The sequence below is a fragment of the Lethenteron reissneri genome, chromosome 24 (genome assembly GCF_015708825.2).
Source record: "Lethenteron reissneri isolate LAM-NWPU_2019-01 chromosome 24, ASM1570882v1, whole genome shotgun sequence".
In the NCBI taxonomy this organism is placed as follows: Eukaryota; Metazoa; Chordata; class Hyperoartia; order Petromyzontiformes; family Petromyzontidae; genus Lethenteron; species Lethenteron reissneri.
In genome coordinates this window covers 6,455,191-6,479,107 of record NC_083802.1, presented here as the reverse complement: position 1 = coordinate 6,479,107, position 23,917 = coordinate 6,455,191, and the positions used below count along the sequence as shown (strand labels likewise).

General features: G+C 47.1%; 1 protein-coding gene across 5 annotated transcripts in view; it reads left to right on the top strand.

Annotated features, from left to right (window-relative positions):
- Positions 1 to 23,917, top strand: part of LOC133346467 (talin-2-like) — a 258,048-nt gene that overhangs the window by 227,404 nt on the left and 6,727 nt on the right. For all 5 annotated transcript variants that reach the window (XM_061558070.1, XM_061558071.1, XM_061558069.1 and 2 more), the window contains 11 exons: positions 1,094 to 1,277; positions 2,489 to 2,614; positions 4,576 to 4,692; positions 5,905 to 6,090; positions 6,755 to 6,862; positions 11,046 to 11,151; positions 13,588 to 13,712; positions 17,535 to 17,660; positions 19,166 to 19,228; positions 20,359 to 20,541; positions 21,351 to 21,476. In XM_061558070.1, coding sequence (XP_061414054.1) covers positions 1,094 to 1,277; positions 2,489 to 2,614; positions 4,576 to 4,692; positions 5,905 to 6,090; positions 6,755 to 6,862; positions 11,046 to 11,151; positions 13,588 to 13,712; positions 17,535 to 17,660; positions 19,166 to 19,228; positions 20,359 to 20,541; positions 21,351 to 21,476 — 1,450 coding nt within the window. The remainder of the gene's footprint in view (positions 1 to 1,093; positions 1,278 to 2,488; positions 2,615 to 4,575; positions 4,693 to 5,904; positions 6,091 to 6,754; positions 6,863 to 11,045; positions 11,152 to 13,587; positions 13,713 to 17,534; positions 17,661 to 19,165; positions 19,229 to 20,358; positions 20,542 to 21,350; positions 21,477 to 23,917) is intronic.

Below are 23,917 nucleotides of genomic sequence, written 5' to 3'. Positions count from 1 at the left end.
CCATCTCGTGAATGCCCCTCGGCCGTTAGTGGAGTGAGCCAATACATTTCAGGGCTACACCTGAAAACATGCAGAAGATTTTCACGACTCACAATTGGGAGGTTTTGAGTTTCCGTTTGGGCTGTCAACTCTGCTTATAGGTCCTCCAGGGTCAATAGGATAGGTACCACTTTTTCGGAATGCCTAAAGTGGTTGCCCTATGGGTAGACTTGCCCTTGCCAGGGGAATGTGGAATTTACACTGCTGGCTCAGGGGTGCCCAACAGATGTAATCTCCACACTACTGCATGTCAGAAGAGGGAGACACATTGATTCATCCTACAAAGACATTGACCATTGCCATGGGAATTTCGAATTCTACTGCTGATGCAGAACAGCTGACGGAGATAAGCAATACCTGTCAGCATGAGCAAGGAGCTAGGTCGGCTTGACTTTTTCTACTCGCTTGTATGGCCTGCATTGATGTAGTTGGTCAGTATCCAATCTAAGCTTGGACACATGTGAATTGCAGCAATTTTAATTTGGCAGACTCACAATGCAAACAGCCTGCAGCAAAGGCAGCTTGATTAAATAGGGTTGGGCTAGAGTTGACAAGCATTTTGAGTTGAGTCGGCTAATGTGGGTTTGGAAATATAGATGATGTTGTACTTCTTTTGCACCGTACATAGCAAACCATGCTAATGGGAGGTGTGGGGGAAGGACAAACTAAACACAAAAAGCAGTTCTAAAGAAATTCGTTTTAAGTTATTAGCTCCAGTGGCTTCCAAATGAAAGGAATCCACTGGAGCAATGTGGATGAAGGAAGGCAGCTCCAATGACGATTGGAGGGAGGATATTAATGAGGGTGCTCTGTCTTGCTTTTTTACTTACGTATTTATTTATCACAGTTGCAGACCACGGGCCCAAAGGCTCAACATGCCCAGTAGCCAGCAACAAGAAACTGTGTTGTTGAAGGTGTTGTAGATTAGAGTTGATGTGTTTCTTGAATTGTGAAAAGTTATACGATCGGAAGTCAATAAAAACGACGATAATGATGATGATGGTGAAGCTTTCGGAGCTTGACAACAATGAGGCGAATGTGTCGGGCTGGGTAGGGAGAACATCCTGAAGACAGCCAAGGCCCTGGTGGAGGACACCAAGATGCTGGTGGCGGGGGCGGGCGCCAGCCAGGAGAAGCTGGCCCAGGCCGCGCAGTCCTCGGTCGCCACCATCACCGACCTGGCTGAGGCCGTGAAGCTCGGAGCTGCGAGCCTCGGCTCCCACGACCCCGAGACGCAGGTGCCGATGGCTGACGGGCGGACGTGGTAGGTACTCGTAGTTCTTTCGGTAAAGTCATGCAGGAAAAAAAATGAAATAAAAATTAATAAAAAATAAAATATAAATCACGACGTTTCGGAGGCAACACAAGTCTCCGTCATCAGGTGGGACCGTCACAGCCAGATTTGCTTGATGCAAATCTGGCTGTGACGGAGACTTGTGTTGCCTCCGAAACGTCGTGATTTTTATTTATTTTTTATTTATTTTAATTTCATTTTTTTACCTACGTGACTTTACTGAAAGAACTAAGAGTATGAATCTTTGCAGTCACGAAAGCTTCAAATCTAGAAGGACGTGGTAGGGTTTGCCACCTGCTCTGGGTTTTCTCAGGATTGTCCTCTGTTTCAAGTGGCTGTCCTGGGAAATCTAGTATATTTTTTAGAACATAAAAATCCTAGCTTTTGCCAGTCTTGCAATAAATACACCTTTCAAAACAACGCTTTTATTTGTAGTTCTTCCATCTGGGGCGTATTCCTCCCGTGATACGTCCCGGATCTTTGTACCGCAGAGGTGGCAACCCTAGCGTACGATGGGGGAATGCAAGGGAGTGCAAAGACGAGGGTCTTGAGAACTGTGGACACTGACTGAGAGGATTAGGAGGGTGAGGGTGTGACAGCGCAATGGGATTTGGGCGATGGAAAGGTTAGATGGGTACGCAGACGGATGAGTGGAGCTTTTGGAATAGTAAAAACAATTTGCGTGGTATACAGTGGTGGCGTGTGGCTCCAGTTTGCAGGTTTACCAGTATTAGGCGACGTGTACAGGTGGATTAAGCAATTCACTGTGGGGGGTGGGACGGTAATTTTATTTTTAGCTCTTTACTATTTAATATAAGTCAAGCGCACTGAGCTATTAGCTATTTTTTTCCGGTGCCCAGGCCACACAAGATAGCTCATCAAAGTGGCTTATCATCACGTGGGAACTTATAGTAGCAGCCAAATAAACTAAATGCATGTGTCTAAATGTGGAGGGCAAAACTGGAGAACCCGGAGAAAAATCCACATGATCACCGCAGGAATAAGATATGAACTCCAAATGTACAGGAGTCAGAGTCAGGATCGAACGCACGACCTCCTGCGTATCAGGCGAGTGAGATAATATCTCGCCACTGTGGTGCCCCATGGAGTCGTCGGTGGGAGAGTGACCGACCGGTGTGTCCACATCTGACCCAGGTGGTGCTGATCAACGCGGTGAAGGACGTGGCCAAGGCTCTGGCGGAGCTCATCAGCGCCACCAAATCTGCGGCCGGAAAACCTTCGGATGACGCCTCCATGCACCAGCTCAAGGGAGCTGCCAAGGTTGGCCTCTGACACCCAGCCTGACACCAGTGCATGCGGTGCTGAGTCGGCACACCTGCAGCAGAACGAATAGGCGTGACGCAATTCACGCCCTTCCTCAGCAATGTGATGAATTATCAAGGCCCGGGGGGGTCGCAACTTGGGAAATAATCGATAGCTAGTTTGTCTCTTGTTTACTCTCTTGTTTGTATTGTTTCTCGTGCGTTCTGCTTTGATTGTATATACCGTTTGCGTAAATGTCTTGCTCCTCCTGGATATTTTGCAACCTCATGTTGTGGTGTTTACCTTCGTGGTCCTCATTCTCCACTCAATCCCATCCTGAGCCATCTCCAAGGTCATGCCACAGTTTACTTAAATGTACTATTGATTTCTGCACGTTGTGAACAATGTTATCTAAATTGCACAGTTCACTGAATCTTTCATGAGCATTGGAACAAACTCTGATTGATGAATCGATGAATGAATTGCAGCTAAACTATTTTATTTTACCAGGTAGAGCCCAGTGCACTATTGGCTATTTTTCAGACGGTACATGGCCACACAGTGCCTGTCATATGTGGCAATTTACGGTAGCCAGATAAAAAGCTACGAGACCACGGGCAGATAACCACTTGAACTCCAAGTATATACAGGCACCGTACGGGTTGGGATCGAACCCACGACCTGCGTACCAGGCGAGGGAGATAACATCTTGCCACCCAATAGTTGAATTGTGTACAAATTGCCTTCATTAGCAACCACGTGTTTGCATTACAGCAGCTGATATTTGCACCCTCATTGTGTGTTATCAGAGGGATTATTTCCAATGGAATTGGAGTGGAAACACGCGTGAGAAGCTGTAATTAGCTCCAACTCTGTATATTTAATTTTGTTTACATTTTTTACCGCAAGGTATTAATGAGCTCAAGCTGTTGATTACAAATGAAAACCAGGGACTCATAATGCATCACATTTAACATTGCAAGTGTTACAACTGAAGCATGTATAGCGCGTCACATTAAAACAAACTGGGAAGCCAGTCTATGAATAGAGTTTCCATTGGGTTACAGTATCTGACTCACGAAGAAATGTGTACGCCTCCTATCCAAATTATATTACTAACAGTACCAGTCTGACGTTAATCAAGGAAAGCGTAACCGAGTTTCAAGACCTTTTAATGAGGTTCCTGCACTGAGATATTTGGACATTTTGCATAATCAGTGTTATGTATGTATGTCTGAGGAAAATTGAATACTTGGAACAAAAGCCCCCCATGTGTATGAGAGAAGAGAGCTATATCGGTGACATAGTTGCTGTTCTAGCTTCTTCCAGCTACGTCATAGCCTTGGATTGCTGGGATCCTCACAACTGAGATGATTTCTGCATGAGCCTCCAATCCAACATCCAAAGTGATGAATTCTAGACTTGCACCAGCACAACACCACCTTGAATTGAACCCAGGATGCAGTACTCATTTAGTGCTCTGTTTTGACCATTATAAGCCACCTGAGCAACCTCGAAAACTAAATACATTAGCAAATGATTGCAGTCGCTTTGTCCCTTGTGAGATATGATTCCCTTTAAATGCTCTGTAATTTTAGAATGCATCGCCTTGGTAGTAGTATTATTAACGTGGTTATCCTCTGCGCCTGTGTGTGTGTATGTGGGGAGTTGTAGTGTAGCGATTAGCGCGCTGCACTATGAGCCCGGGGACCAGAGTTCGATTCCCTCTCATGGCCAACACCAGTGATGATTATCTGAACAAGTCCTGGGCCTCCCGTAGGTCGACTCGACCTCAAATGAGTACCTGGTGCGATGTATAAATATCGCCACTCGGGAGACAAAGGCGGCTGAGTATGGTGCTGGCCACCCATCCCCTCGTGCGCCATGCCGGTCTTAACAGCACTTTCCCTAAAAGCCTGTCAAGGTTACACGGGGGACCTTTATCCTCATTTGTGGGATGCGTGTGTCTGTGGTGGCAGGTGATGGTGACGAACGTGACGTCGCTGCTCAAGACCGTGAAGGCCGTGGAGGACGAGGCGACCAGGGGAACGCGCGCCCTGGAGGCCACCATCGAGTGCATCAAGCAGGAGCTCACGGTAGCCACCGCAGAACCCACCTCCCCCCACCTGCCCCCCTCCACCCTGCCCCCACGCCCCCCCCCACGCCCCCATGCCCCCCACCCCCCCACCTGCCCCCCTCCACCCTCCCACACCCCCACGCCCCCCCACCATGCGTTTAGAGTATTTGGCTGCAATAAATTTCCACTTGATAAACCACTAAGTTGAGCTATCATTTGCGGCCAGGTCGCTTCTTTTAAAGAGCTTTTTTAGCTCATTGGGCCTCGCTTAGTAAAAAATCGTTTAGTTTTTAAATTTTTTTGGTGTAATTCACTGCTGTCTAATTTCCATTGTGACCTGCGTTCAATTCCTCACCATTCACACCAGCAGCAGCAAGCGCTATTCAAACCTGGCAGGGCTTACCCCAGGATGCCTCCCCTTGGTGTGCCGTGTTGGATTTCATAGGGGATTAACGTAATAGCAACTTGTGTTTATGGCTAAATATTTGTCATTTGAGGCATTTGTGAACTCCAATCTTGGTGAGCTCAATTCAATGCATGGCCATGCACCCCAGGGACACTGGTTGGGTCTCTGCTAGGTCAACTCGACCTAAAATGGTAACCAGATAGAGCATATCAGCATAAGCACAGGGGTTGGGAAAAAAATGTGGCTGTGTGTGATGCCAGCCTGTATCACTCCACACGCATGTGTTGCTGCCCCTTTATAAGGTACCCATTGGCAGAATTTTGTACCTATCTACAGTATATATATAAAAGGGAAATTTGGGAATATGTGTGTCTGTTCGAAATGTTTAGCATACTTCCCGACAAACTTGAAATTTTGCATGTGGGTAGCTTCCAGACTACACAATGCAAAAAGTATAGAAATAGACTTTTGTAATTTTTTTTGGGGTGGGGGGGGGCACAATAATGCATATATTTTGCACGGCAAGTGAGCGGTGACGTCACATCTGTGATGTCACCCGCATGCGGCAGCATCACGCAGTGTGCCTGCTGACATCACGCATCCCCCCCCCACCCTACGCGTAGGTCGTGTATTAATCCAAGACAAGAATCCAAGTCCCGGGCGAAGCCGGCTAGTAAAGCTAGTAATCAATAAAGCTCGACAGAGGCTCTTTGAGTTTTGACATCGGTGACAGAATCGACTGCAGGTAGCAAACAAACACTTGGTGTTTTTTTACGAGTGACTGATTGATGTTCCGCTGCCACGTGTGCTCGCGCACGCACGCAGGTGTTTGAGTCCAACGACAGACCGGTGGCCGCCTCCACGCCGGAGGAATTCATCCGCATGACCAAGGGCATCACGCTCGCCACGGCCAAAGCCGTCGCCGCCGGGAACTCGTGCCGCCAGGAGGACATCATCGCCACGGCCAACCTGAGCCGCAAGGCCATCTCCGACATGCTGTCCTCGTGCAAGGTGCCACGCGTAGCCCCGGGCACAACATTCTTCGATGTGGGAGCGTGCCAAAGATAGGGTACACAACAACTTGGGAGTTTAAAATATGATGCACCAGGATAGTGGGACACCCAGAGGTCAGCGGTGTGTGAGAAGAATTAATTACGTTAGAGTGCCTTTCAGAGCCTTTTGATATTCTCCTTCCAAAACGACAGCGGTCTCAGCAAGAATTGTAACCTAACAATGCTGGGTGGGGTGGTCTGAGCTCACTCGTCAGCTTTTCCACAATTCGCATTCATTTACACTCCGATATCCATGAGTGCCGTTTCCTATAAATCACACTCTTTGCGTAGCCTTGGGCATCTTGTCTTGTTTCCATGACATATTGAGTTCTTGCCAGACTTAGAGAAAATGTTTACATGCCACAAAAATAGGCCCGTGCTGTCGTATACAGATTACGGCTTCGGGCCACGGCTTGAGTTCTTCCCAGCCATGGCCCAAGGTGCCGTAACCAACCTCGGAATCGGTCACGGGTCACTCGCTCTACGACACGTGGGGTTATGGAGGAGGCATGGAGCTAGAAGCATGGAGATGAGGAGCAGGGGGGGACAGAAGAGACCACGCGAAAGAACGTTGCGACTGACGTGGGTCACGTCCGTTTCTGTCGCATCTCGTGCATGTGCAGAGGGCGGCGTACCACCCGGACGTGAGCGAGGACGTCCGCTCCAGGGCTCTGCGCTTCGGCCGCGAGTGCACTGTGGGCTATCTGGAGCTGCTGGAACACGTGCTGGTGGTACGTGCGCAGCCCTGACACGTGCACTCATTCTATACTCTCTCTCTCTATCCCTCCACCCAACGCCTATCCGTGCATCTGCCATCGGCACGTGCTGGTGGTACGTGCGCAGCCGTGACATGCGTTCACATTCTGCACTCTCTCTCGAGCCCTGCAGCCAAACCCTCTTGTATGTCCCCCATGGGCAGTAAATGCAGGAGGCGCGTGCCACGCAGTCAAATGCGGCATTCTGAAAGACACCTATGGACATATCCATTTACAGCTCTTTAGTCAATCGACTACTCGATGTGGTTCTGGGTTTTCTTTTCTAACAACACTTCACCATGCTGGTCAGCGCTGGTTGGTGAATGCGGGGAGTATAGTACAGCACTGGATTTCTGTTGCACTGTCCTTTGCTGCCTGCAACGTAACCCGTAGACATCTGTGTATAAACATTTTAAATCGGCCAGCGTCTTCACTATGGCCGATTCGATTGAGTTCACGTTCAATACAGTAAATGTTTCTTTGCTCAAATGAGGACCGGGTGTTGCTCATTTGATATGGCAACCCTGAACCAGCTGTGCAATTACCCATTGCTATGGCGGGGGCCGGTCTCCCCCAAGGATAGCCACTGCTGACTATTGACAAAGTGGTATATATTTTAACAACCCCAGAAGGATGATCGGCTGAGTCAGCCTTCAACCAGGATTTGAACACGCAAACCTCCGCTTGCGAGTCAAGCGCTCTGCCACATTGCCACCGAGCCAGAGTAACATCATCATGATCATAAAACTAACATGCCTTTTGTCATTCCACTGCTGGATGAAGACCTTCCCAAGCTATGTTGATGAGTTTTTTTTTTTACCATACTTCACCATGCCGGTCAGTAGTGCGGCCATGTGAACGGGAGACCCAGAACTGGGTCAGATATCGCTCACTGCTCTTGGTGACGTGCTCTTCAGATACCCCGGCATAGTGAGCGCTGTATCACAAACCAACCGTTATCAGGAGTCGAACTTATAATGATTACTTATTTAATCATTGACCATTTAATGTAATTTAAATGTTAAATATCTACAATTTAGTTCGTGGGTTTATTTGGATATACGATGGTCGTTTCTCATTGCGGCCGGGCGTGTTTAATCTTATTAATTCCAAACTTCTTCTCCTGCCTGCAACATTTTTACTTGCCATGTATGTTTCATTCTGTAACGTTGACGGCGCATTTTCTAACTATTATGTGCTCATTTTTGTCTCATTTCCATCCCCTTCATTAAACATGGCAGCCGGTGAGTTGCATGCTGGGAGTTGTGTGTGCCGTGCTTCTGCGATCTCCGTGATCTTTGTTTGGACTTTTAACATGATCATGTTAACATCACAAATTTTTTTTAAGGAAAAAAGAAATCAAATGAAATTCGAGTGCAACAGAGCTTGCAGAAATCATGCAATAATAATAATATAAAAATATAAAAAAATTAAAATCCAAAGGATTGTACAATGTATTTTAAATGCAGCCTTTCTGTTTGCTATTGTACATTAATGGAAGCTGTATGGTCAATTACTGATTTTAAAATGCTAAATTATAGCATGTGCTGATTACTGATATTTTGAAGAGCTGCATGAGTTGTTCAATCTAATGGCTATGTTGTTACCTATATATTATTGCCCAACAAAGTGCTTTATTTTAAAATCAAAAAGCATGAGTGTGAATGTGAGCCGTTTGTGGTCTGATGAAGTCATATTTCTACAGGGGGCCCCATGAGCCACACATTTCCGCTGTGTGATTATGCAATTGTTCTTGGATATGATGGAATATACAGAACAATTTCAAACCAAACAACACTGGAACTGTGAAGTTTCCCAGTGGCTTCCGTGATTCTCTCAGTGCTTGATTTTTGCCTCTCTTTTCGACGATTTTGCTCATTTATGTAAAAGCATAACCTCTCACTGTTGTTATCACAGCAATGGATCGACACCTCAGTCATTCACCAACATTTTCACATGGTACTTTTTCGCAATCCTTTGGTTGGCGCCACAAAGTCAGGTCAAAGTGTTTTTCCCTGCTCAAAATGAGCAATGTGCCAGTGGCCCATCTCAACTGGTCGCCGGAAAACAAGTGGTGGGCATTCTGCACTCACACTGTGGGGGCCAGCCATGACCTCAGTCGTATCATCCCAGCTCCCAGTTGGTACTGAGTGAACACGTTCTCTTTGCGGCCGCACAGAACCCAGACACCGACACGAACTTTGACTTAAAACTTCGTGACTGCAGGAATTAATATTCTTTGGTTCTTTCGGTAAAGCCTACGTGACTTTACCGAAAGAACCAAAGAATACTCACGCGAATATTTGGTTATATTTTTACATTTTCAGAGGTATGGAGTCCTGCACTTGGTGCTGTGTGACCCATCCTTTGAGTTATGTGCATTGTGCGTTCCAGCGGTGCATAGGGTATGTGAGCTTCACGCCCTTGGCGCTCACCCACCTTTGAAGAGCTGTTAGTGTTGTACGGCCTTCAAAAGAGGGCCCATCCGGCTTTCCAAGCAGCGTATAGCCGCATCAAGGGGGCGTACAGGTGTAAGGGACAGGCTTTAAACCAGTGCTGTTGAACATCACTCTACCACGGCTGTGGCAGCGACCTGGGCCAGCGGGGGGCGGGAGTGTCTCTGGATGTAGAGCAGCGGTGTGGGCCACACCGCATACGTTTGCACGGCATTACCGCCTTGACGTGCCGTCCTCTCAGGATGGATGGTTTGGTAGGACGGTACTGTCAGCTGCGGTCCAGTCATGTATATCTAGTCAGGGTGGGCCGGCTTGAATTTACCCACCTTCAGTGTCGGCCGGCTCTGGTACCGGTTCACTAAATAACGACCCGCAGCTGGGTTGATATTGCTGAGGTAATAAACTAGGATTTCGGAAAAGTCTTACCTTAATCCGGGTTTTACCAAGTAGTATCACCCCTGGCTTGGCACCCACCCGCCTACCCCGCTTAGTTCTAAGTTGATGTGTTGTCGACCACCCAGGTGTTCATTCGGGGATGTATCCCCTCCATTACACGGATGAGATACCTCTAAGAAAATGTCAAATGTTGAAATATTCACAGATATTAGCGAGGATGTCTGGGTTCTGTCCTGAGATAATGCTACAAATAATACCACAAAAATGTTTTTGCCACGAACATGTCACGTTTCATCTCAACCCGATGTGGATGGTGGGCCAAGTCCAACCCTCCCGAACCAGGAATTACATTCTGAACCTTTTGTTTGCGGATGGTGGGCCAAGTCCAACCCTCCCGAACCAGGAATTACATTCTGAACCTTTTGTTTGCGGATGGTGGGCCAAGTCCAACCCTCCCGAACCAGGAATTACATTCTGAACCTTTTGTTTGCGGATGGTGGGCCAAGTCCAACCCTCCCGAACCAGGAATTACATTCTGAACCTTTTGTTTGCGGATGGTGGGCCAAGTCCAACCCTCCCGAACCAGGAATTACATTCTGAACCTTTTGTTTGCGGATGGTGGGCCAAGTCCAACCCTCCCGAACCAGGAATTACATTCTGAACCTTTTGTTTGCGGATGGTGGGCCAAGTCCAACCCTCCCGAACCAGGAATTACATTCTGAACCTTTTGTTTGCGGATGGTGGGCCAAGTCCAACCCTCCCGAACCAGGAATTACATTCTGAACCTTTTGTTTGCGGATGGTGGGCCAAGTCCAACCCTCCCGAACCAGGAATTACATTCTGAACCTTTTGTTTGCGGATGGTGGGCCAAGTCCAACCCTCCCGAACCAGGAATTACATTCTGAACCTTTTGTTTGCGGATGGTGGGCCAAGTCCAACCCTCCCGAACCAGGAATTACATTCTGAACCTTTTGTTTGCGGATGGTGGGCCAAGTCCAACCCTCCCGAACCAGGAATTACATTCTGAACCTTTTGTTTGTGGCCGAGCTTTCTCACCACACTGCCACAGAGGCCAGACGAACAAGGGGGACCGCCGTTCCCCGTCAGAATCGCACGATCACAGGTAGCCCCCTTGCTCACACTCGCGGAAAGGCGTCCCCATTCAACGGAGATGCTGGCAGCGGTTACTTCCAGCCCACGGGTCGCCCAACGAGCAGGCGACAGCTGCGTGCCCTTTCATTCACGTCACATTCGCACCCCCCCCCCTCCCCCGCTCCCTCCCAACACAAACCCCCCACCAAATCCAGATCCTGCAGCGACCCACGGCTGAGCTGAAGCTCCAGTTGGCTGCCTTCTCCAAACGCGTCGCCAACTCCGTCACCGAGCTCATCCAAGCAGCCGAGGCCATGAAAGGTACGTCGGGAGCGCTGGCGGTGAGCGGTGGGCGGAGGGTGGGGAGGGAGGGCGGGGGAGGAGGTTGGGGTGGCAGGGGAAGGGGCTGTGCACACCGCGTGCTCGCTCTGCCTCCGCTGCCTTGTAGGGGTCGTCAAACGCAGGGACGAGTAGCGACCGTAGCGTGGGGGTTTGTGTCGTGAGTAAAGATAGCTTTGAGGGATCGCAATGGGTCGTGTGCACCTGAGAGATGTGGAGTATGCAGATGATATAAAGGTTTTGTTAGCTTTGATCAGGAGATCCCTCCTCACGTGCATGGAGCAAATGATCTCACAGCAGAGTATATGGGAAAGTGTAAATTGCAACTCATACTGAGTAAAGTAAGTGAAGTTTTTTAAAAAAGAGATTTCAAAATCCTGTGAAGAATATCCTCCGTAGCCTTTCGCTGACACGGAATACGCTGCACTGTGATGTTTTAGAATGGATCCTTCATCTCGTGTAATGATGCCGAGAGCATAATTTGATCAAAATTGGTGCAAAAATATAATTTATAATTTGAGCGTATCATTAGTTGGGCACGTGTGTGTATTGGAAGAGGTTTTGTGACCGAGGGTTTTTTTTTTGTGGGCACCCAAAGTGAGCAACCAAAAGGAAGGGTCCGAGCCATGTGGTTGTCGTACACTACGTGAGCGGAAGACTGAAGAGGGGTGTTTTTTTTTCTAAGACGTTGCGAGAATTGTGGGATCTGGCACAAGGAAGCTGTGCTGAGGTGTCCTCCCATTGGCCCATGGTGACCTCGACTTTAATAGCAGGTTGTGCCCCATTAATATTTCTCGAGGTAAATGATCATTGCGTTGTAAAGTGGGGGGAAATACAATTAAGTGTAGTCGGACCTATGTTGCAGAAAGGGAAACCTACATGGTGGAGAACATATTTGACACACGTTATTCACAAACAGGAATTGATTGGCTGAATGTTGTCAAAATTTCTGAAAATAAAGTCTCGGAATTCCCTTCTTGTGAAGAGTTCTTGCATTGAAGGAAACAAAGCACCAGTTTCAGACAAATTAGTTTCTCCGTTTGATTCATGTCCATGTATTCTTAGGTGGTTGTAATTGTATAGTCATATTTTAGAGCTATTCCCTGGCATGTGTGTTTGTATCTGCATGTCTGTGCGCATCCATGCATTGTACACGTGCATTACTGCTTGTGTGCCTGCATGTATGCATTGTTCATGTGTGCGTGTGTGTGTTATATTCCTTACTGGATGCATCATACACTTGCCTACGTGTTGCACCTTATGCGTTCACATGCATGGAGGGCAGTGGCGCAGTTGGTTAGTGCACCGCGCGACGAACCCAGACACCCGAGTTCAATTCCCGCTCATGGCCGACACCAGTTGGCGAACATTTGAACCATTCATGGGCCTCCCCTAGGTTGACTCAGCCTTAAGTAAGTACCTTGTGCGGTATACAACCATCAGAGAGACAAAGGCGGTCGGGCGCGGTGGTGGCCTTCTTGTGCCGTGCTGGCCCTCACAGGTGCTTGCTAATAGCACTTGCCTCAACAGTCCATTAAAGGCTATACGGGGGATCTTTGCATTCCTTCCTATGTGCATCACACATTTGCCTGTGCGCATGTGTGCGCTTTCTGCATTCACATGCTTGCACGCTTGCACGCCTGCGTGCACGCCTGTGTGTCTGTGTGCATTACATGTGGGTGCCTGCCTGCCTGCCTGCCTGTGTGTAGTTGTATGCATGCAGATTAGGCATGCTAAGACTCACACACCCCTGGTGGTCCCTCGAACTGTCACGATGTGCTTTCGTAATTAGACTCTCGAATCGTATTTTTTTCCATCATCATTATTACGATTGCTGCATTGTTTTTTTCCCCCCATCTCGTATAGTTTTGTTCAATGCAATCGTATAAATATAAGTAAAGCACATTTGTATAATTGTCATGAATTGTAAATGTTCATCCATTTTTAGACACATGCAAGGAATTGCATTCATTGTGATTGTATTTCATCAGTATTGATGAGTCATGCGTGTCTGCATCCGTTTGCGTGTGCATGCATGCACACACATGTGTGCATGCATTTGTGTGCATGAGTGTGTGTGCACACACATGTTTGTGGAGAGCGGTAGTGTAGCGGTTAGCGCACTTCACTATGAACCCAGCGACTCGAGTTCAATTCCCACTCATGGCCAACACCGGTGACGATTATCTGAACCAGTCCTGGGCCTCCCCGAGGTCGACTCAGCCTCAAATGAGTACCTGGTGTGTAAAACATCGCTCAAAGGGAGACAAAGGCGACTGGGCTTGGTGCGAGCCACCCATTCCCTCGTGTGCCGTGCCGACCTTCCATAGGTGCTCGCTAACAGCACTTTCCTCAACAGTCTGTTAAGGCCAAACGGGGGGGGGGCGGTGGTCTTTGTGCGTTCTTAACTCTGTACAGGCACAGAGTGGGTGGACCCCGAGGACCCCACGGTTATCGCGGAGGCCGAGCTGCTGGGAGCCGCTGCCGCCATCGAGGCCGCGGCAAAGAAGCTGGAGCAGCTGAAGCCGCGTGCCAAGCCCAAGGTGGGGTCACGTGGCACGTGCCCACGACACCACTTGTGCTCTCTCTCTCTCTCGCCACTGCCGCCGCCGCCTCGCCACACCCCTACGTTGTGTGCCTCTTCCCCATGAAGTCCACGGTGGCGAGATGTTAACTACCTCACCTGGTATGCAGGAAGTCCATGGGTTGGTTCCTGACCCCTGTTGTATATTTGGAGTTTGCGGTGTCGGTCTCTCGCCGTGGTCACGCGGATTTTTCTCCGGGTCCTCCGGTTTTCCCCTCCACATTTTTAAACATGCTATTAGAGGATTTGGCTGCTGCTATGGATTTCCACGTGATAAGCCACTTCATTGAGCTATCATTTGTGGCCAGGTCGCTTCTGAAAAAGAGCTACTTACATCAGTGGGCCTTACCTGATAAAAATAAACATAGGTTAGTTTATGGTTTAGTTTTGTCCATTTCTCTCTTGTTTCCATATCATTTCTCAAGACAGTCGTTTAATAAACTTCATAGCGGACCACTTGAAGGCCATTTAATGTTGTATTTTGCAAGGGAGAATCGCAGTAAGCATCTTCGTGCACAAACGAGTCCTGGGATGGCAACTCATTCACGTTGGTGGGCATGAGCCAACGGTTGATGTTCCACATATTCCCCTGTTGGGGGTCAGTCTCCCCACGGGGTGAGCGCTCTTGAATTCCTACAAAAGTGGTATAAAATTTTGATTTAAAGCTTTCGTGACTGCAGGGATTCATCTTCTTGGTTCTTTCGGTAAAGTCACGTAGAAGGGAAATAATAAAATAATAAAAATAAAACATAATAAAATAATTCTCACGACGTTTCGGCCACAACGCAAGCAGCCGTCGTCAGGTGAAAACCAGGTCCGTCGAGGCGACAGAGTCTGAATGAGACTCTCATTCAGACTCTAATAATCTCAGAGGAATAATTATAATTGGAGTCGAACCCCAGGTTGGGATTTGAATTCGTAAACTTTTTGATTGTGTCTTTTTGTTATTGCTCGAATCACTCACAGTGCCACCTGGCCAGTAACATTTACGTTTAGAAGATTTACTTGGGCTGCGCAAAACTTGTTGTTGAACACGTGACACGCATTGCAGAAACCCAATTTTTGGGCCGCATGTTGGTTTTGGACAGTCCCACCCTTGTTGTATTCAGGTTACCCAGCAGCACTCGGTTAATTGTCCATACCTTACTGATTAGCATGAATTAAGTAAAATATTGCCCCAGGCCAAAGCCTTGTTTAAATTAATTCTACTGGGAAACGTTAATTATTCTTACAACCGTTTAGTCTGATAAATTAAATGTTATAAGAGAATATTTTTTACGTTTTCTTTCTTAACAATGCTGAGATCACTCCTCGCGTAGGGATGGGTTGATGGTAATGGTAATTCTATAGAAAACGTTTTGCTTTGCTACAATAGCAGTGTTCACGACTGTTAAAAATAGACATCTGTCAAAGCCTCGTGGACAACAATAGCACGTCGGGCCTGCGCGGTGACGACGGTGACGACGCTGCCAACGGCGGCCGCACGGATGCTGCGGAGTAAATTTACGGGGTCATGTGCTCGCAGAGTCGAGCCAAGAGCGGGGAAACCCGCCCGCTGCCCGTTGACCACGATGCCAGGAGCCTGCTGCCCTGCCGACTGCTGTCTGATATGTTTGGTATATAAGGTTGTATTTGTGGAGACCCAACTATATATCAAACATATTCTCACAGAGGCCTGCCCGCCACATCTGCCTGAACACAGCTTCCTGCTGTACACGTGCCGTCGTTTGCGTTGACCGAAATGCACCCAGCACATGCTCACTCGCACGAGCGGCAGCGATCTTAGGTGGTCATGTCAGGTAAAAGTGCAACAAAATCTATTCGCACATCGACTGTTTGCAAATGAAACTTTTTTTTATGATTTAGTTGTATTTTTTTTATCAAATGTTTGAAGCCAGTGGGCTTCACAATCCACCAGAAAACTAAGACCAACAATTACCCGGATTTAAACCCTATAATGTCCAAGCATTTGTTGTTCAAATGAGGGAAGCTACCTTATTCATGTAACTATAATTCATGTTCTTGTTCAAAACACCTTTTTCATGCTGTCCTGGCACAATTTACTGCATATGAAAATCGTTGAATTGGAATGCTATGTTTTCAAAATAATAATATAGAGATGGCTTTATATTGTATCATGGTTGCTACGGTTTAATATAATACTTGCGCCATCTGTTGGTAGAAGTTTCTTTTTTAATATAGGATTGCTTAATTGGGGATTTTACTTGCCATCTGCCATAATGCAAATTATTGTCTGCTCATATTCGCGTTTGTCCTGATTTGTCCTGACATCCACTTAAAAGTCTTTTCTGATCCCCCCGTTGATCACGATCCACGTGTTGGCCACCACTGCACCAAAAATGATTGCTCGCGAAAGCCTACGTGTTAAACGTAATGTATAAAGTGGAGCAGCAGAGCGAGCTATGTGCTATGACGAAGGGGCATTCCATGAAAGCTCGCCTATTAAATATGTATGTTTCCTTTTTAGGTAGTATTGTTCATGAATGCGTGCAGAGTAAGGATGATAGGTTAGAGACGAGAAGCTTCTTAAATTGAGTTGGGTTTTACGTGGCTGCAAAGACATACGAACGGAGCCCTGCGGGGATAGAAAGCAGAGGAGGAATTGACGAGGTGCAGTGAGGCAGCTGCATACGGTACAGATGAGAGGAATTGAACTGCATAGACCAATGTCCCAGAAACCGGAGAATAGAGGTAAGTCGTCATATGGAGGGAGAGACGAGCGGGTGAGAGATGAGTTTGTGGCGAATCGGTGAGTCTATAACTAATCAGGCATACAGCTTTTTCTTTAAGTGGTATACTATATAGCAGTATCAGTTGAAGTGCAGGCAAGATGAGCAGACAGCTAGGCCTGTAATTCCTTGTACGCCTTGTGGAGTTGTACACACATTACCACCTCAAATCTCATCACTGAACGTCAGCTTCCGTATCTACAAACCTCTGCAGATACTCGCAGAACAAGGTACTGTCCCTGCTTGTTCCAAAAGGAGTCCTGGATTTATGGTAAACGATTGCAAATGTGCTGCATTAAAAATGAACGATTGAATTTGTGCCGTATAAAAAATAACTCTTCGTGTGAAGAGTTATTGCAGACTGCACCTGAGATGTTTTAAATGTTAAACAAAGCTCACGAGAATGGAAGAGTGGGAATAGATCCATGATGTCTTGGCTTGTGTCCCTTGCAAGTCACACCCTTGGTGTTGCACGTAACATGAATGTAAATTTGCTCGTCTCAGATTTTTTTTCTCTTATTCTCTTTTTGCCGCAATAGCCCCCAAGGGTTCCATAACGAAATGTGGCCAAGAATGACAATTACCCTTCGGCAGAAACACCTGTACGGAAATCTCTCCCTGGCCCCTCGCGTAAAGACGAATAAAATAAACCTTGCACCGATGGCAACAAGCAGCGGATAAACCAATGAAAGCAACTATTTACCAGCAACCTCGAGCGGACAGCCAAACAGGGTTAAGGACACCTTCAAGATGTCTATTGAGTAAGATGATGGAAATTCCCATCGCCTCGTCAAAGCTGACCACTAGCGCTCATCGTTCCTGAGTACCGTTTCGTAACTGTGCTCGCGTCTGTGCCTGGCCTGCGCTTGTGTGTGCGCTTGTGTGTGCGCTTGTGTGTGCGCTTGTGTGTGCGCTTGTGTGTGCGCTTGTGTGTGCGCTTGTGTGTGCGCTTGTGTGTGCGCTTGTGTGTGCACTTCTGTGTGCGTGCCACATTGTCCCCCGCCACCTGCTCGCGATCCGCGCGAGCACAGGAGGCGGACGAGTCGCTCAACTTTGAGGAGCAGATTCTGGAGGCGGCGAAGGCGATCGCGGCGGCCACGAGCGCCCTCGTCAAGTCAGCTTCAGCCGCACAGCGCGAGCTCGTCGCTCAGGGCAAGGTGCGTGCGTGTGTGTGGGTTTGTGCGTGTGCGTGCGTGTGTGTGGGGAGCGGTGGTGTGGCGGTTAGCGCGCTGCGCTACGAACCAGGTGACCCGAGTTCAATTCCCGCTCACGGCCAACACCGGTGACGATTATCTGAACCGGTCCATGGGCCTCTCCGAGGTCGACTCAGCCTGAAATGAGTACCTGGTGCGGTGTGTAAACATCGCCACTGGGGAGACAGAGGCGGTCAAACGTGGTGCTGGCCACCCACCCCCCGTGTAATATTCCGCCCTTCATAGGTGCTCACTAACAGCACTTGCCCCTACGGTCTGTTAAAGGCTATATGGAGGATCTTTATCTTTGTGTGTGTGTAACACAGACTATGCAGGCTGTTCACCAACTCTCCATCTCATGCCTAGATGTGAGCACTGAGCCAGTAGCACAGATGCCCAGGGATTGAATTCAGGTTTGAGCCACTCACGATTGAATCATCATCTTGAGTGGCGTGAATTTTATGGTGTGAGCCCAGTCACCAGTGGCCACTCGAAAATACGCTCTCTTATGCGGTGTTTTCACTAAATTAAGCCTAGACCAGCACCGAGAGCTAAAATCTATGCTTACATTTGATGCCTGCTTTGCAACAAAACATTATAATGTTGGCACGTCGTCGAGTCAAGTTGTCTCCTTGCTTAAACGAGTAATAGGGGGGCAGCATTCACATTCAACAGTGTACTCCAGCTGGTGGTGGACGTTCCATTTTCCTCTGGTGGAGGACTGGCTGCTCAAAGCAGTACTAATTTTATCAACCTTGGAGGGATGATCGGCTGATTGAACTCCCTACTGAGATATTAGCTCTCAACTTTCAAAATATATAGATGCATTTTGTATGCTTTTGCAATATATTTTTTTCAAAGACAAATTCTGCAGGAAGCACACTTTTGAATGATAAAATGCAGTCTCTAAAATTATTTTACGTTTTAACACGGTCTTCAAAATAGTTGCATCTAGTTCACAATACGCAAGGTTGCATGGCAATTATTTCACATGTTTTAATTAGATGGTAAAAAGTGTATGATGATGGAACAGCTGCACAGGTAAATTACAATGCTAACACACACACACACACAATCACTCAAGCAAGAACTGCATCTGGTATAGAAAATCGAGGAAAAAATTGTTAATTATATTTCAGAAGGCAAAGTGTCTCTTTCCTCAAATGATTTCAGGGTGGTGCTCATTTGTGTTGCTGGTCCTAAGACAATGGGAGAAACTCCATATTCCTATGCCAAGGACTGGATAGACAACTTCATTTGACGTCCCGCGAAGCACCACACCTCATCGGGTGGTGGCACTTATTTTCCAGACCATGGAGGGCTGATGATGGATACGATTATGGTGGGGCTGGCCCTTACTAGGATCGAACCCACAAGTATTCTGCCAACTGAGCAAGTCTCCCAGCCATAGCAATGGTTATGTTGAACAATTGCGCGGTTCATAACTCACTCTTTTATCTTTTCTTTAGGTCGGAGCCATTCCTGCTAATGCAGCAGATGACGGGCAGTGGTCCCAGGGTCTCATCTCAGCGGTAAGTGGTGTAATTTAGCACCTGCCACCCAACATGGGCATTTTATAATGTCTGTCTTATCACCATGTAATTCACCTCCACGCTCTTTTTCAATCGTGCAATTGGCCATTGCATTTTACATTGTTCAGGCTTTGTTGATAATACGTCAAAGTATCTCTGTGCTCCAAGGAGTGATCGGGTGGCAGCAATGTCTCTTGGCAGCCCCCAACAAGAACAACCATGTTGGCGTATATACCAATTGATAGATTTGACGTCATCTCAAGATTCTGCACTGAAGTAGTTTTAAAAACACAACCTTTCAAGCAACTGTTTTGCGCCTTTGACATTGCCATGGTAGGATCCAATCTCTCAATTGTATTGACCACTGTTTGACTTTCTGTAAAGTGGTACTCAATTTGATCAACTTTCAAAGCATGATAGGTTGAGTCGTCCTTCACAACGGGATTTGATCTAATTTTGAGTCATATACTTTATAGTTCCACGTGGTTTCATTCCATAGTTGATGAAAAGGTTAATTGTAAAAAAAAAGTGTATTTTTTCATATGGAGAGTAAAAGATCGTCTTCAGCCAGTGGAACACGATGTTAAGATATTTTTTACTCCCATTTACCGAGAACAATTTTCGTGCTTATATTCACTTACTGTTTATTTTGTCATGTTATAAATAGAAACATGTTTTATTTTCCATCATTGCCCCCATTAACTTGAACACTGTCCACGGTTGGATAAGTTGGCAGCCCGAAGCCAGTTGGTGCAATGTAGAAATTCCAGATTTCTCATTGCAGAGTTTCATCTCCTAAATAGGATGAACACTTTTCATCTCGCACACAGTTTTTTTTATTATTATTGTCATCGCCATAAAATTATCACAGTTGTCATTCTGCACGGAGCTTATATATGTCTTCTACTTAGTGGAAGACATTCAAACATGTAATTTGTGCCGGCCTATTTTTGCCACCTAATTTTTCCCCCCACAATTCTAAAATCTTTTTACCACCGCTGCAAAATAAAATTTTAACACCACTCCATCGCACAATGTTACAGATGCTTGCCTCTACTCACCAACTCTGTGCTGACCATTCACCCACCGCCACCCACCACCCGGCCCCCCGGGCACGCTGACGCTCGCAGGCACGCATGGTGGCGGCCGCCACGAGCAGCCTGTGCGAGGCGGCCAACGCGGCCGTTCAGGGCCACGCGAGCGAAGAGAAGCTCATCTCGTCCGCCAAGCAGGTGGCCGCCTCCACGGCGCAACTGCTCGTCGCCTGCAAGGTCAAGGCCGACGCCGACTCCGAGGCCATGCGGCGGCTGCAAGTGAGTAGGAGACGACGAGAGCCGACGGGCTCGACTCGCCAACTTCATCTGCGGAGCGACGCGTCGCTGCTTGAATTGCTCGCCGATAATAATTTGGGGGGATGCTACCGCAGCGTATTGAGTTGGCACGCACTGGACTTATGATTCAGAGGTCACAGGTTTCGATCTCCCAGCGAGCAAGTTGAAACAATGGTGCAAGTTTCTTCAATCTCCACGCCGCTGTCCACTCAGCAAATTATAAATGGGCACACCGCAGTTGGTTAATCTGCAACGTGTGGGTAACTCCCACCTCTGTCAGCAAGAGTTGGCCCAAAATACCCTCGATGGGGACTCTCTAGTGCTCTCTCTAATACAGAGACCTCCTGCCAACAGAGGCACGAGCAAGGCATTGCAGGGCTGCACCTTTATCTACTAATTCAGGTGCCTATGGCCTATCAACCTGGAACGTGCCCGAAATAAAGCGCTCAGATGCTCAGTAGGGTTAAGCCTGATGAACAATCCTTGGACCGATGACCACCACGCATGCCAGGCTATTGCGGGTGGCTACATGCCTGTGCTATGTGGTGGTGGTAAGCAGGTTCAGTACAGCAAAAATCTATTGTCATACCGTACTTATATGCTCCCGTGCATACACTTTCTGCCTTCACCAACCCGCAGTATTAACAAAGAAAATAAAAAACGTGCTCAACACAATTAACTGTGAATCGTTTTTGTTTTACTCATGCATTGCCAAACGACTCTCCTGATGCCGCTACCATTGACCCCACGTGCGCCATCCCCCCCACTACCCCCCCCCCATGTCTCCCCAGGCCGCCGGCAATGCGGTCAAGCGAGCATCCGACAACCTCGTGAGGGCTGCCCAGAAGGCAGCGTTCGAGCAGCAGGAGGAAACCAACGTCATCGTCAAGTCGCACTTTGTGGGTGGCATCGCGCAGGTAAAGCGCCCACGTTTCCATCGCTGCGATATGCGTGCCCGTATGTGTGTGTAACGTGCGGTAGTTCAATGTGGGGAGCGGAGCTGCAACGGTTAGCGCACTGCGCTACTAACCCAGCGACCCGAGTTCGATTTCCACTCACAACCAAAACCAGTGACGATTATCTGAACTGGTCCTGGGCCTCCCCTAGGTCGACTTAGTCTCAAATGACTACCTGGTGCGGTGTGTAAGAATCGCCACTCGGGAGACAAAGGCGGCCGGGTGTGGTCCTGGCCACCCACCCCCTCGTGTGCCGTGCCGGCCTTCATAGGTGCTCACTAACAGCACTTGCCCCAACAGTCTTTTGAGGGTTTATGGGAAATCTTTGTCTTTGTGTACCGTGCCGGTCTTCATAGGCGCTACTCGCGAACAGCACTTGCCCCAACAGCCTATTAGAAGCTACACGGTGGACCTTTGTCTTTTGTTATCCGATGAACCTTGATGGGGCTGCCTCGTTGTAAGATATTCTGGAGCAGTAGGAGACTGATGAGCCACTCACTGTCTTCTCAATGGGGAAGCAAGCAGAAGCACCGAGTGGCCATTAGAGATAGGTAATTATATCACAGCTAATGTCGTCCCTTGCTGATTAGACTCGCTTATAAGATTAATTACAGATTACTAATTAATTTGCAGCTCAAGATCTCCAATGATGATTCCGCAATAATGTTCGAGAGTAGTTATACAATGAAGATTACAAATTATAGAGCTTTTGCAAAACCATTTCTGATTACCGATTAAATTACATGACGAGCTATTACGGGATTGTTACACGGAGTAGAGATATTGATTCGGTAAAAACGTCTCCTCACTCATTCATTTTGTCAGCCGTGAGTCAGTGGCCAGGAATTCATTTTCACATCTCTGAGGTCCGTCTTCCCGTAAGGCACCACCGCTGTTGACGTCCCACGAAGTGGTGCACATTTTACGAACCCCAGAGGAGTGATAGACTGAGTCAGCTCCAGATCAGGATTTAAACTCGCTGCCTTTTGATCGATAGGCGAGCACTGTTGTCACATACTAAATAATGTTGGTTACCCTATTTATTAGTTTTAATCAATTAATTCTAAACATGATGACATGCCTCATATGTTAAAGCAATATTCAAGTTTACTCGCTGTCTTTTTTCAGTGTTGTCTTCTCTTTTTAAATCCTTTATGTTAAGTGAGTGAATGTCAAGGAGTGCGCGTTTTCCTTGCCTGACAATTACTGCTTTGCAAGATCAGTTTATTCATCATTGAGATGTGTAGAGGTCACATCCCTTATACCGTTAAAGTATCTTACTTTTGTATTCATGTGTAATGTGGGGCATTGAAACATTTGTGGGTAAGGCATTTTTCTTCCTATTCATTTTACTTTGAATGAATCTTACCACAATGCAGATTGCCTTTTATTGAAATAATTATAGTCGTGAAATGATAAATTAATCTGCGCGTCCTTCAATGTCCCAATCTGAGAGTGCTTGCTAACCCTCGTGTATATGTCCTCTATATATGTGTGTGTATCCACACGTACAAGACATCTATAATTGTGGAGAGCAGTTGCACGTTCTACAGCACACCGAACTATGAACCCAGGGACCTGGGCATAAACAATAGCACAGATGAGACCAAAAGTGGAAATGTCCTGCTTTTAAGTTGTTTGATACATATCCACATCACCAGGGGTCATTGGCATACAGTAGTGTTTGCTATGCCAGCCTTCACACATATGCGGTAACTGCACTTGCCTCAGCCGTATATCGTGAAATGGGGGACCTTTTTTTGTCTTTGTGTACATTAGTACATAATCAATGCCATGGTAAAGGATTTACAAGCACAGTGCAGGCATATCTATCGGTTAATAAAAAAGGCTTATTATTTACATATTGCATTAACCAATGTGGTGAGTGAGCATTTTTAGACTCCGTAGAAACACCAAATGATACCGATATTAAAAATGTTTACTCGCCTGGCTCTGTGCTGTAATTTCAATAGCATGGTTCAAATGAGCATATGTATGTAATCTATAGAAATACTACACCAAGGCACAGTGTATTTAGGATCATTTATGAATACTAGATATAGTGACAGTGAATATACCAAAACCAGTAAGGCATCTAGGCCCTGGAGCGACCATGGGGCAAGGTTGGCTATGTATGGTGCAGAAGAAGTTCAACATACTGTACATGCATGCAAGTGAAAGATACCAAATGTCTCCATGGTCCTTAAGGATCTTAAGTTGAACGTCGTTTCCAAATGAAGTCTAAAGATACACCCTGACAATTAGTCAGTCATGCTCCTCTGTCGATAGTAATTTAAAAAAATCACTGACCAGGAGCAGGAAACGGATTTGTTCAAGGGCGCATGCTTTTACGATTATAGAACGATTGTGATACGTCAATGGGTTGGCCCTGATGTATACGA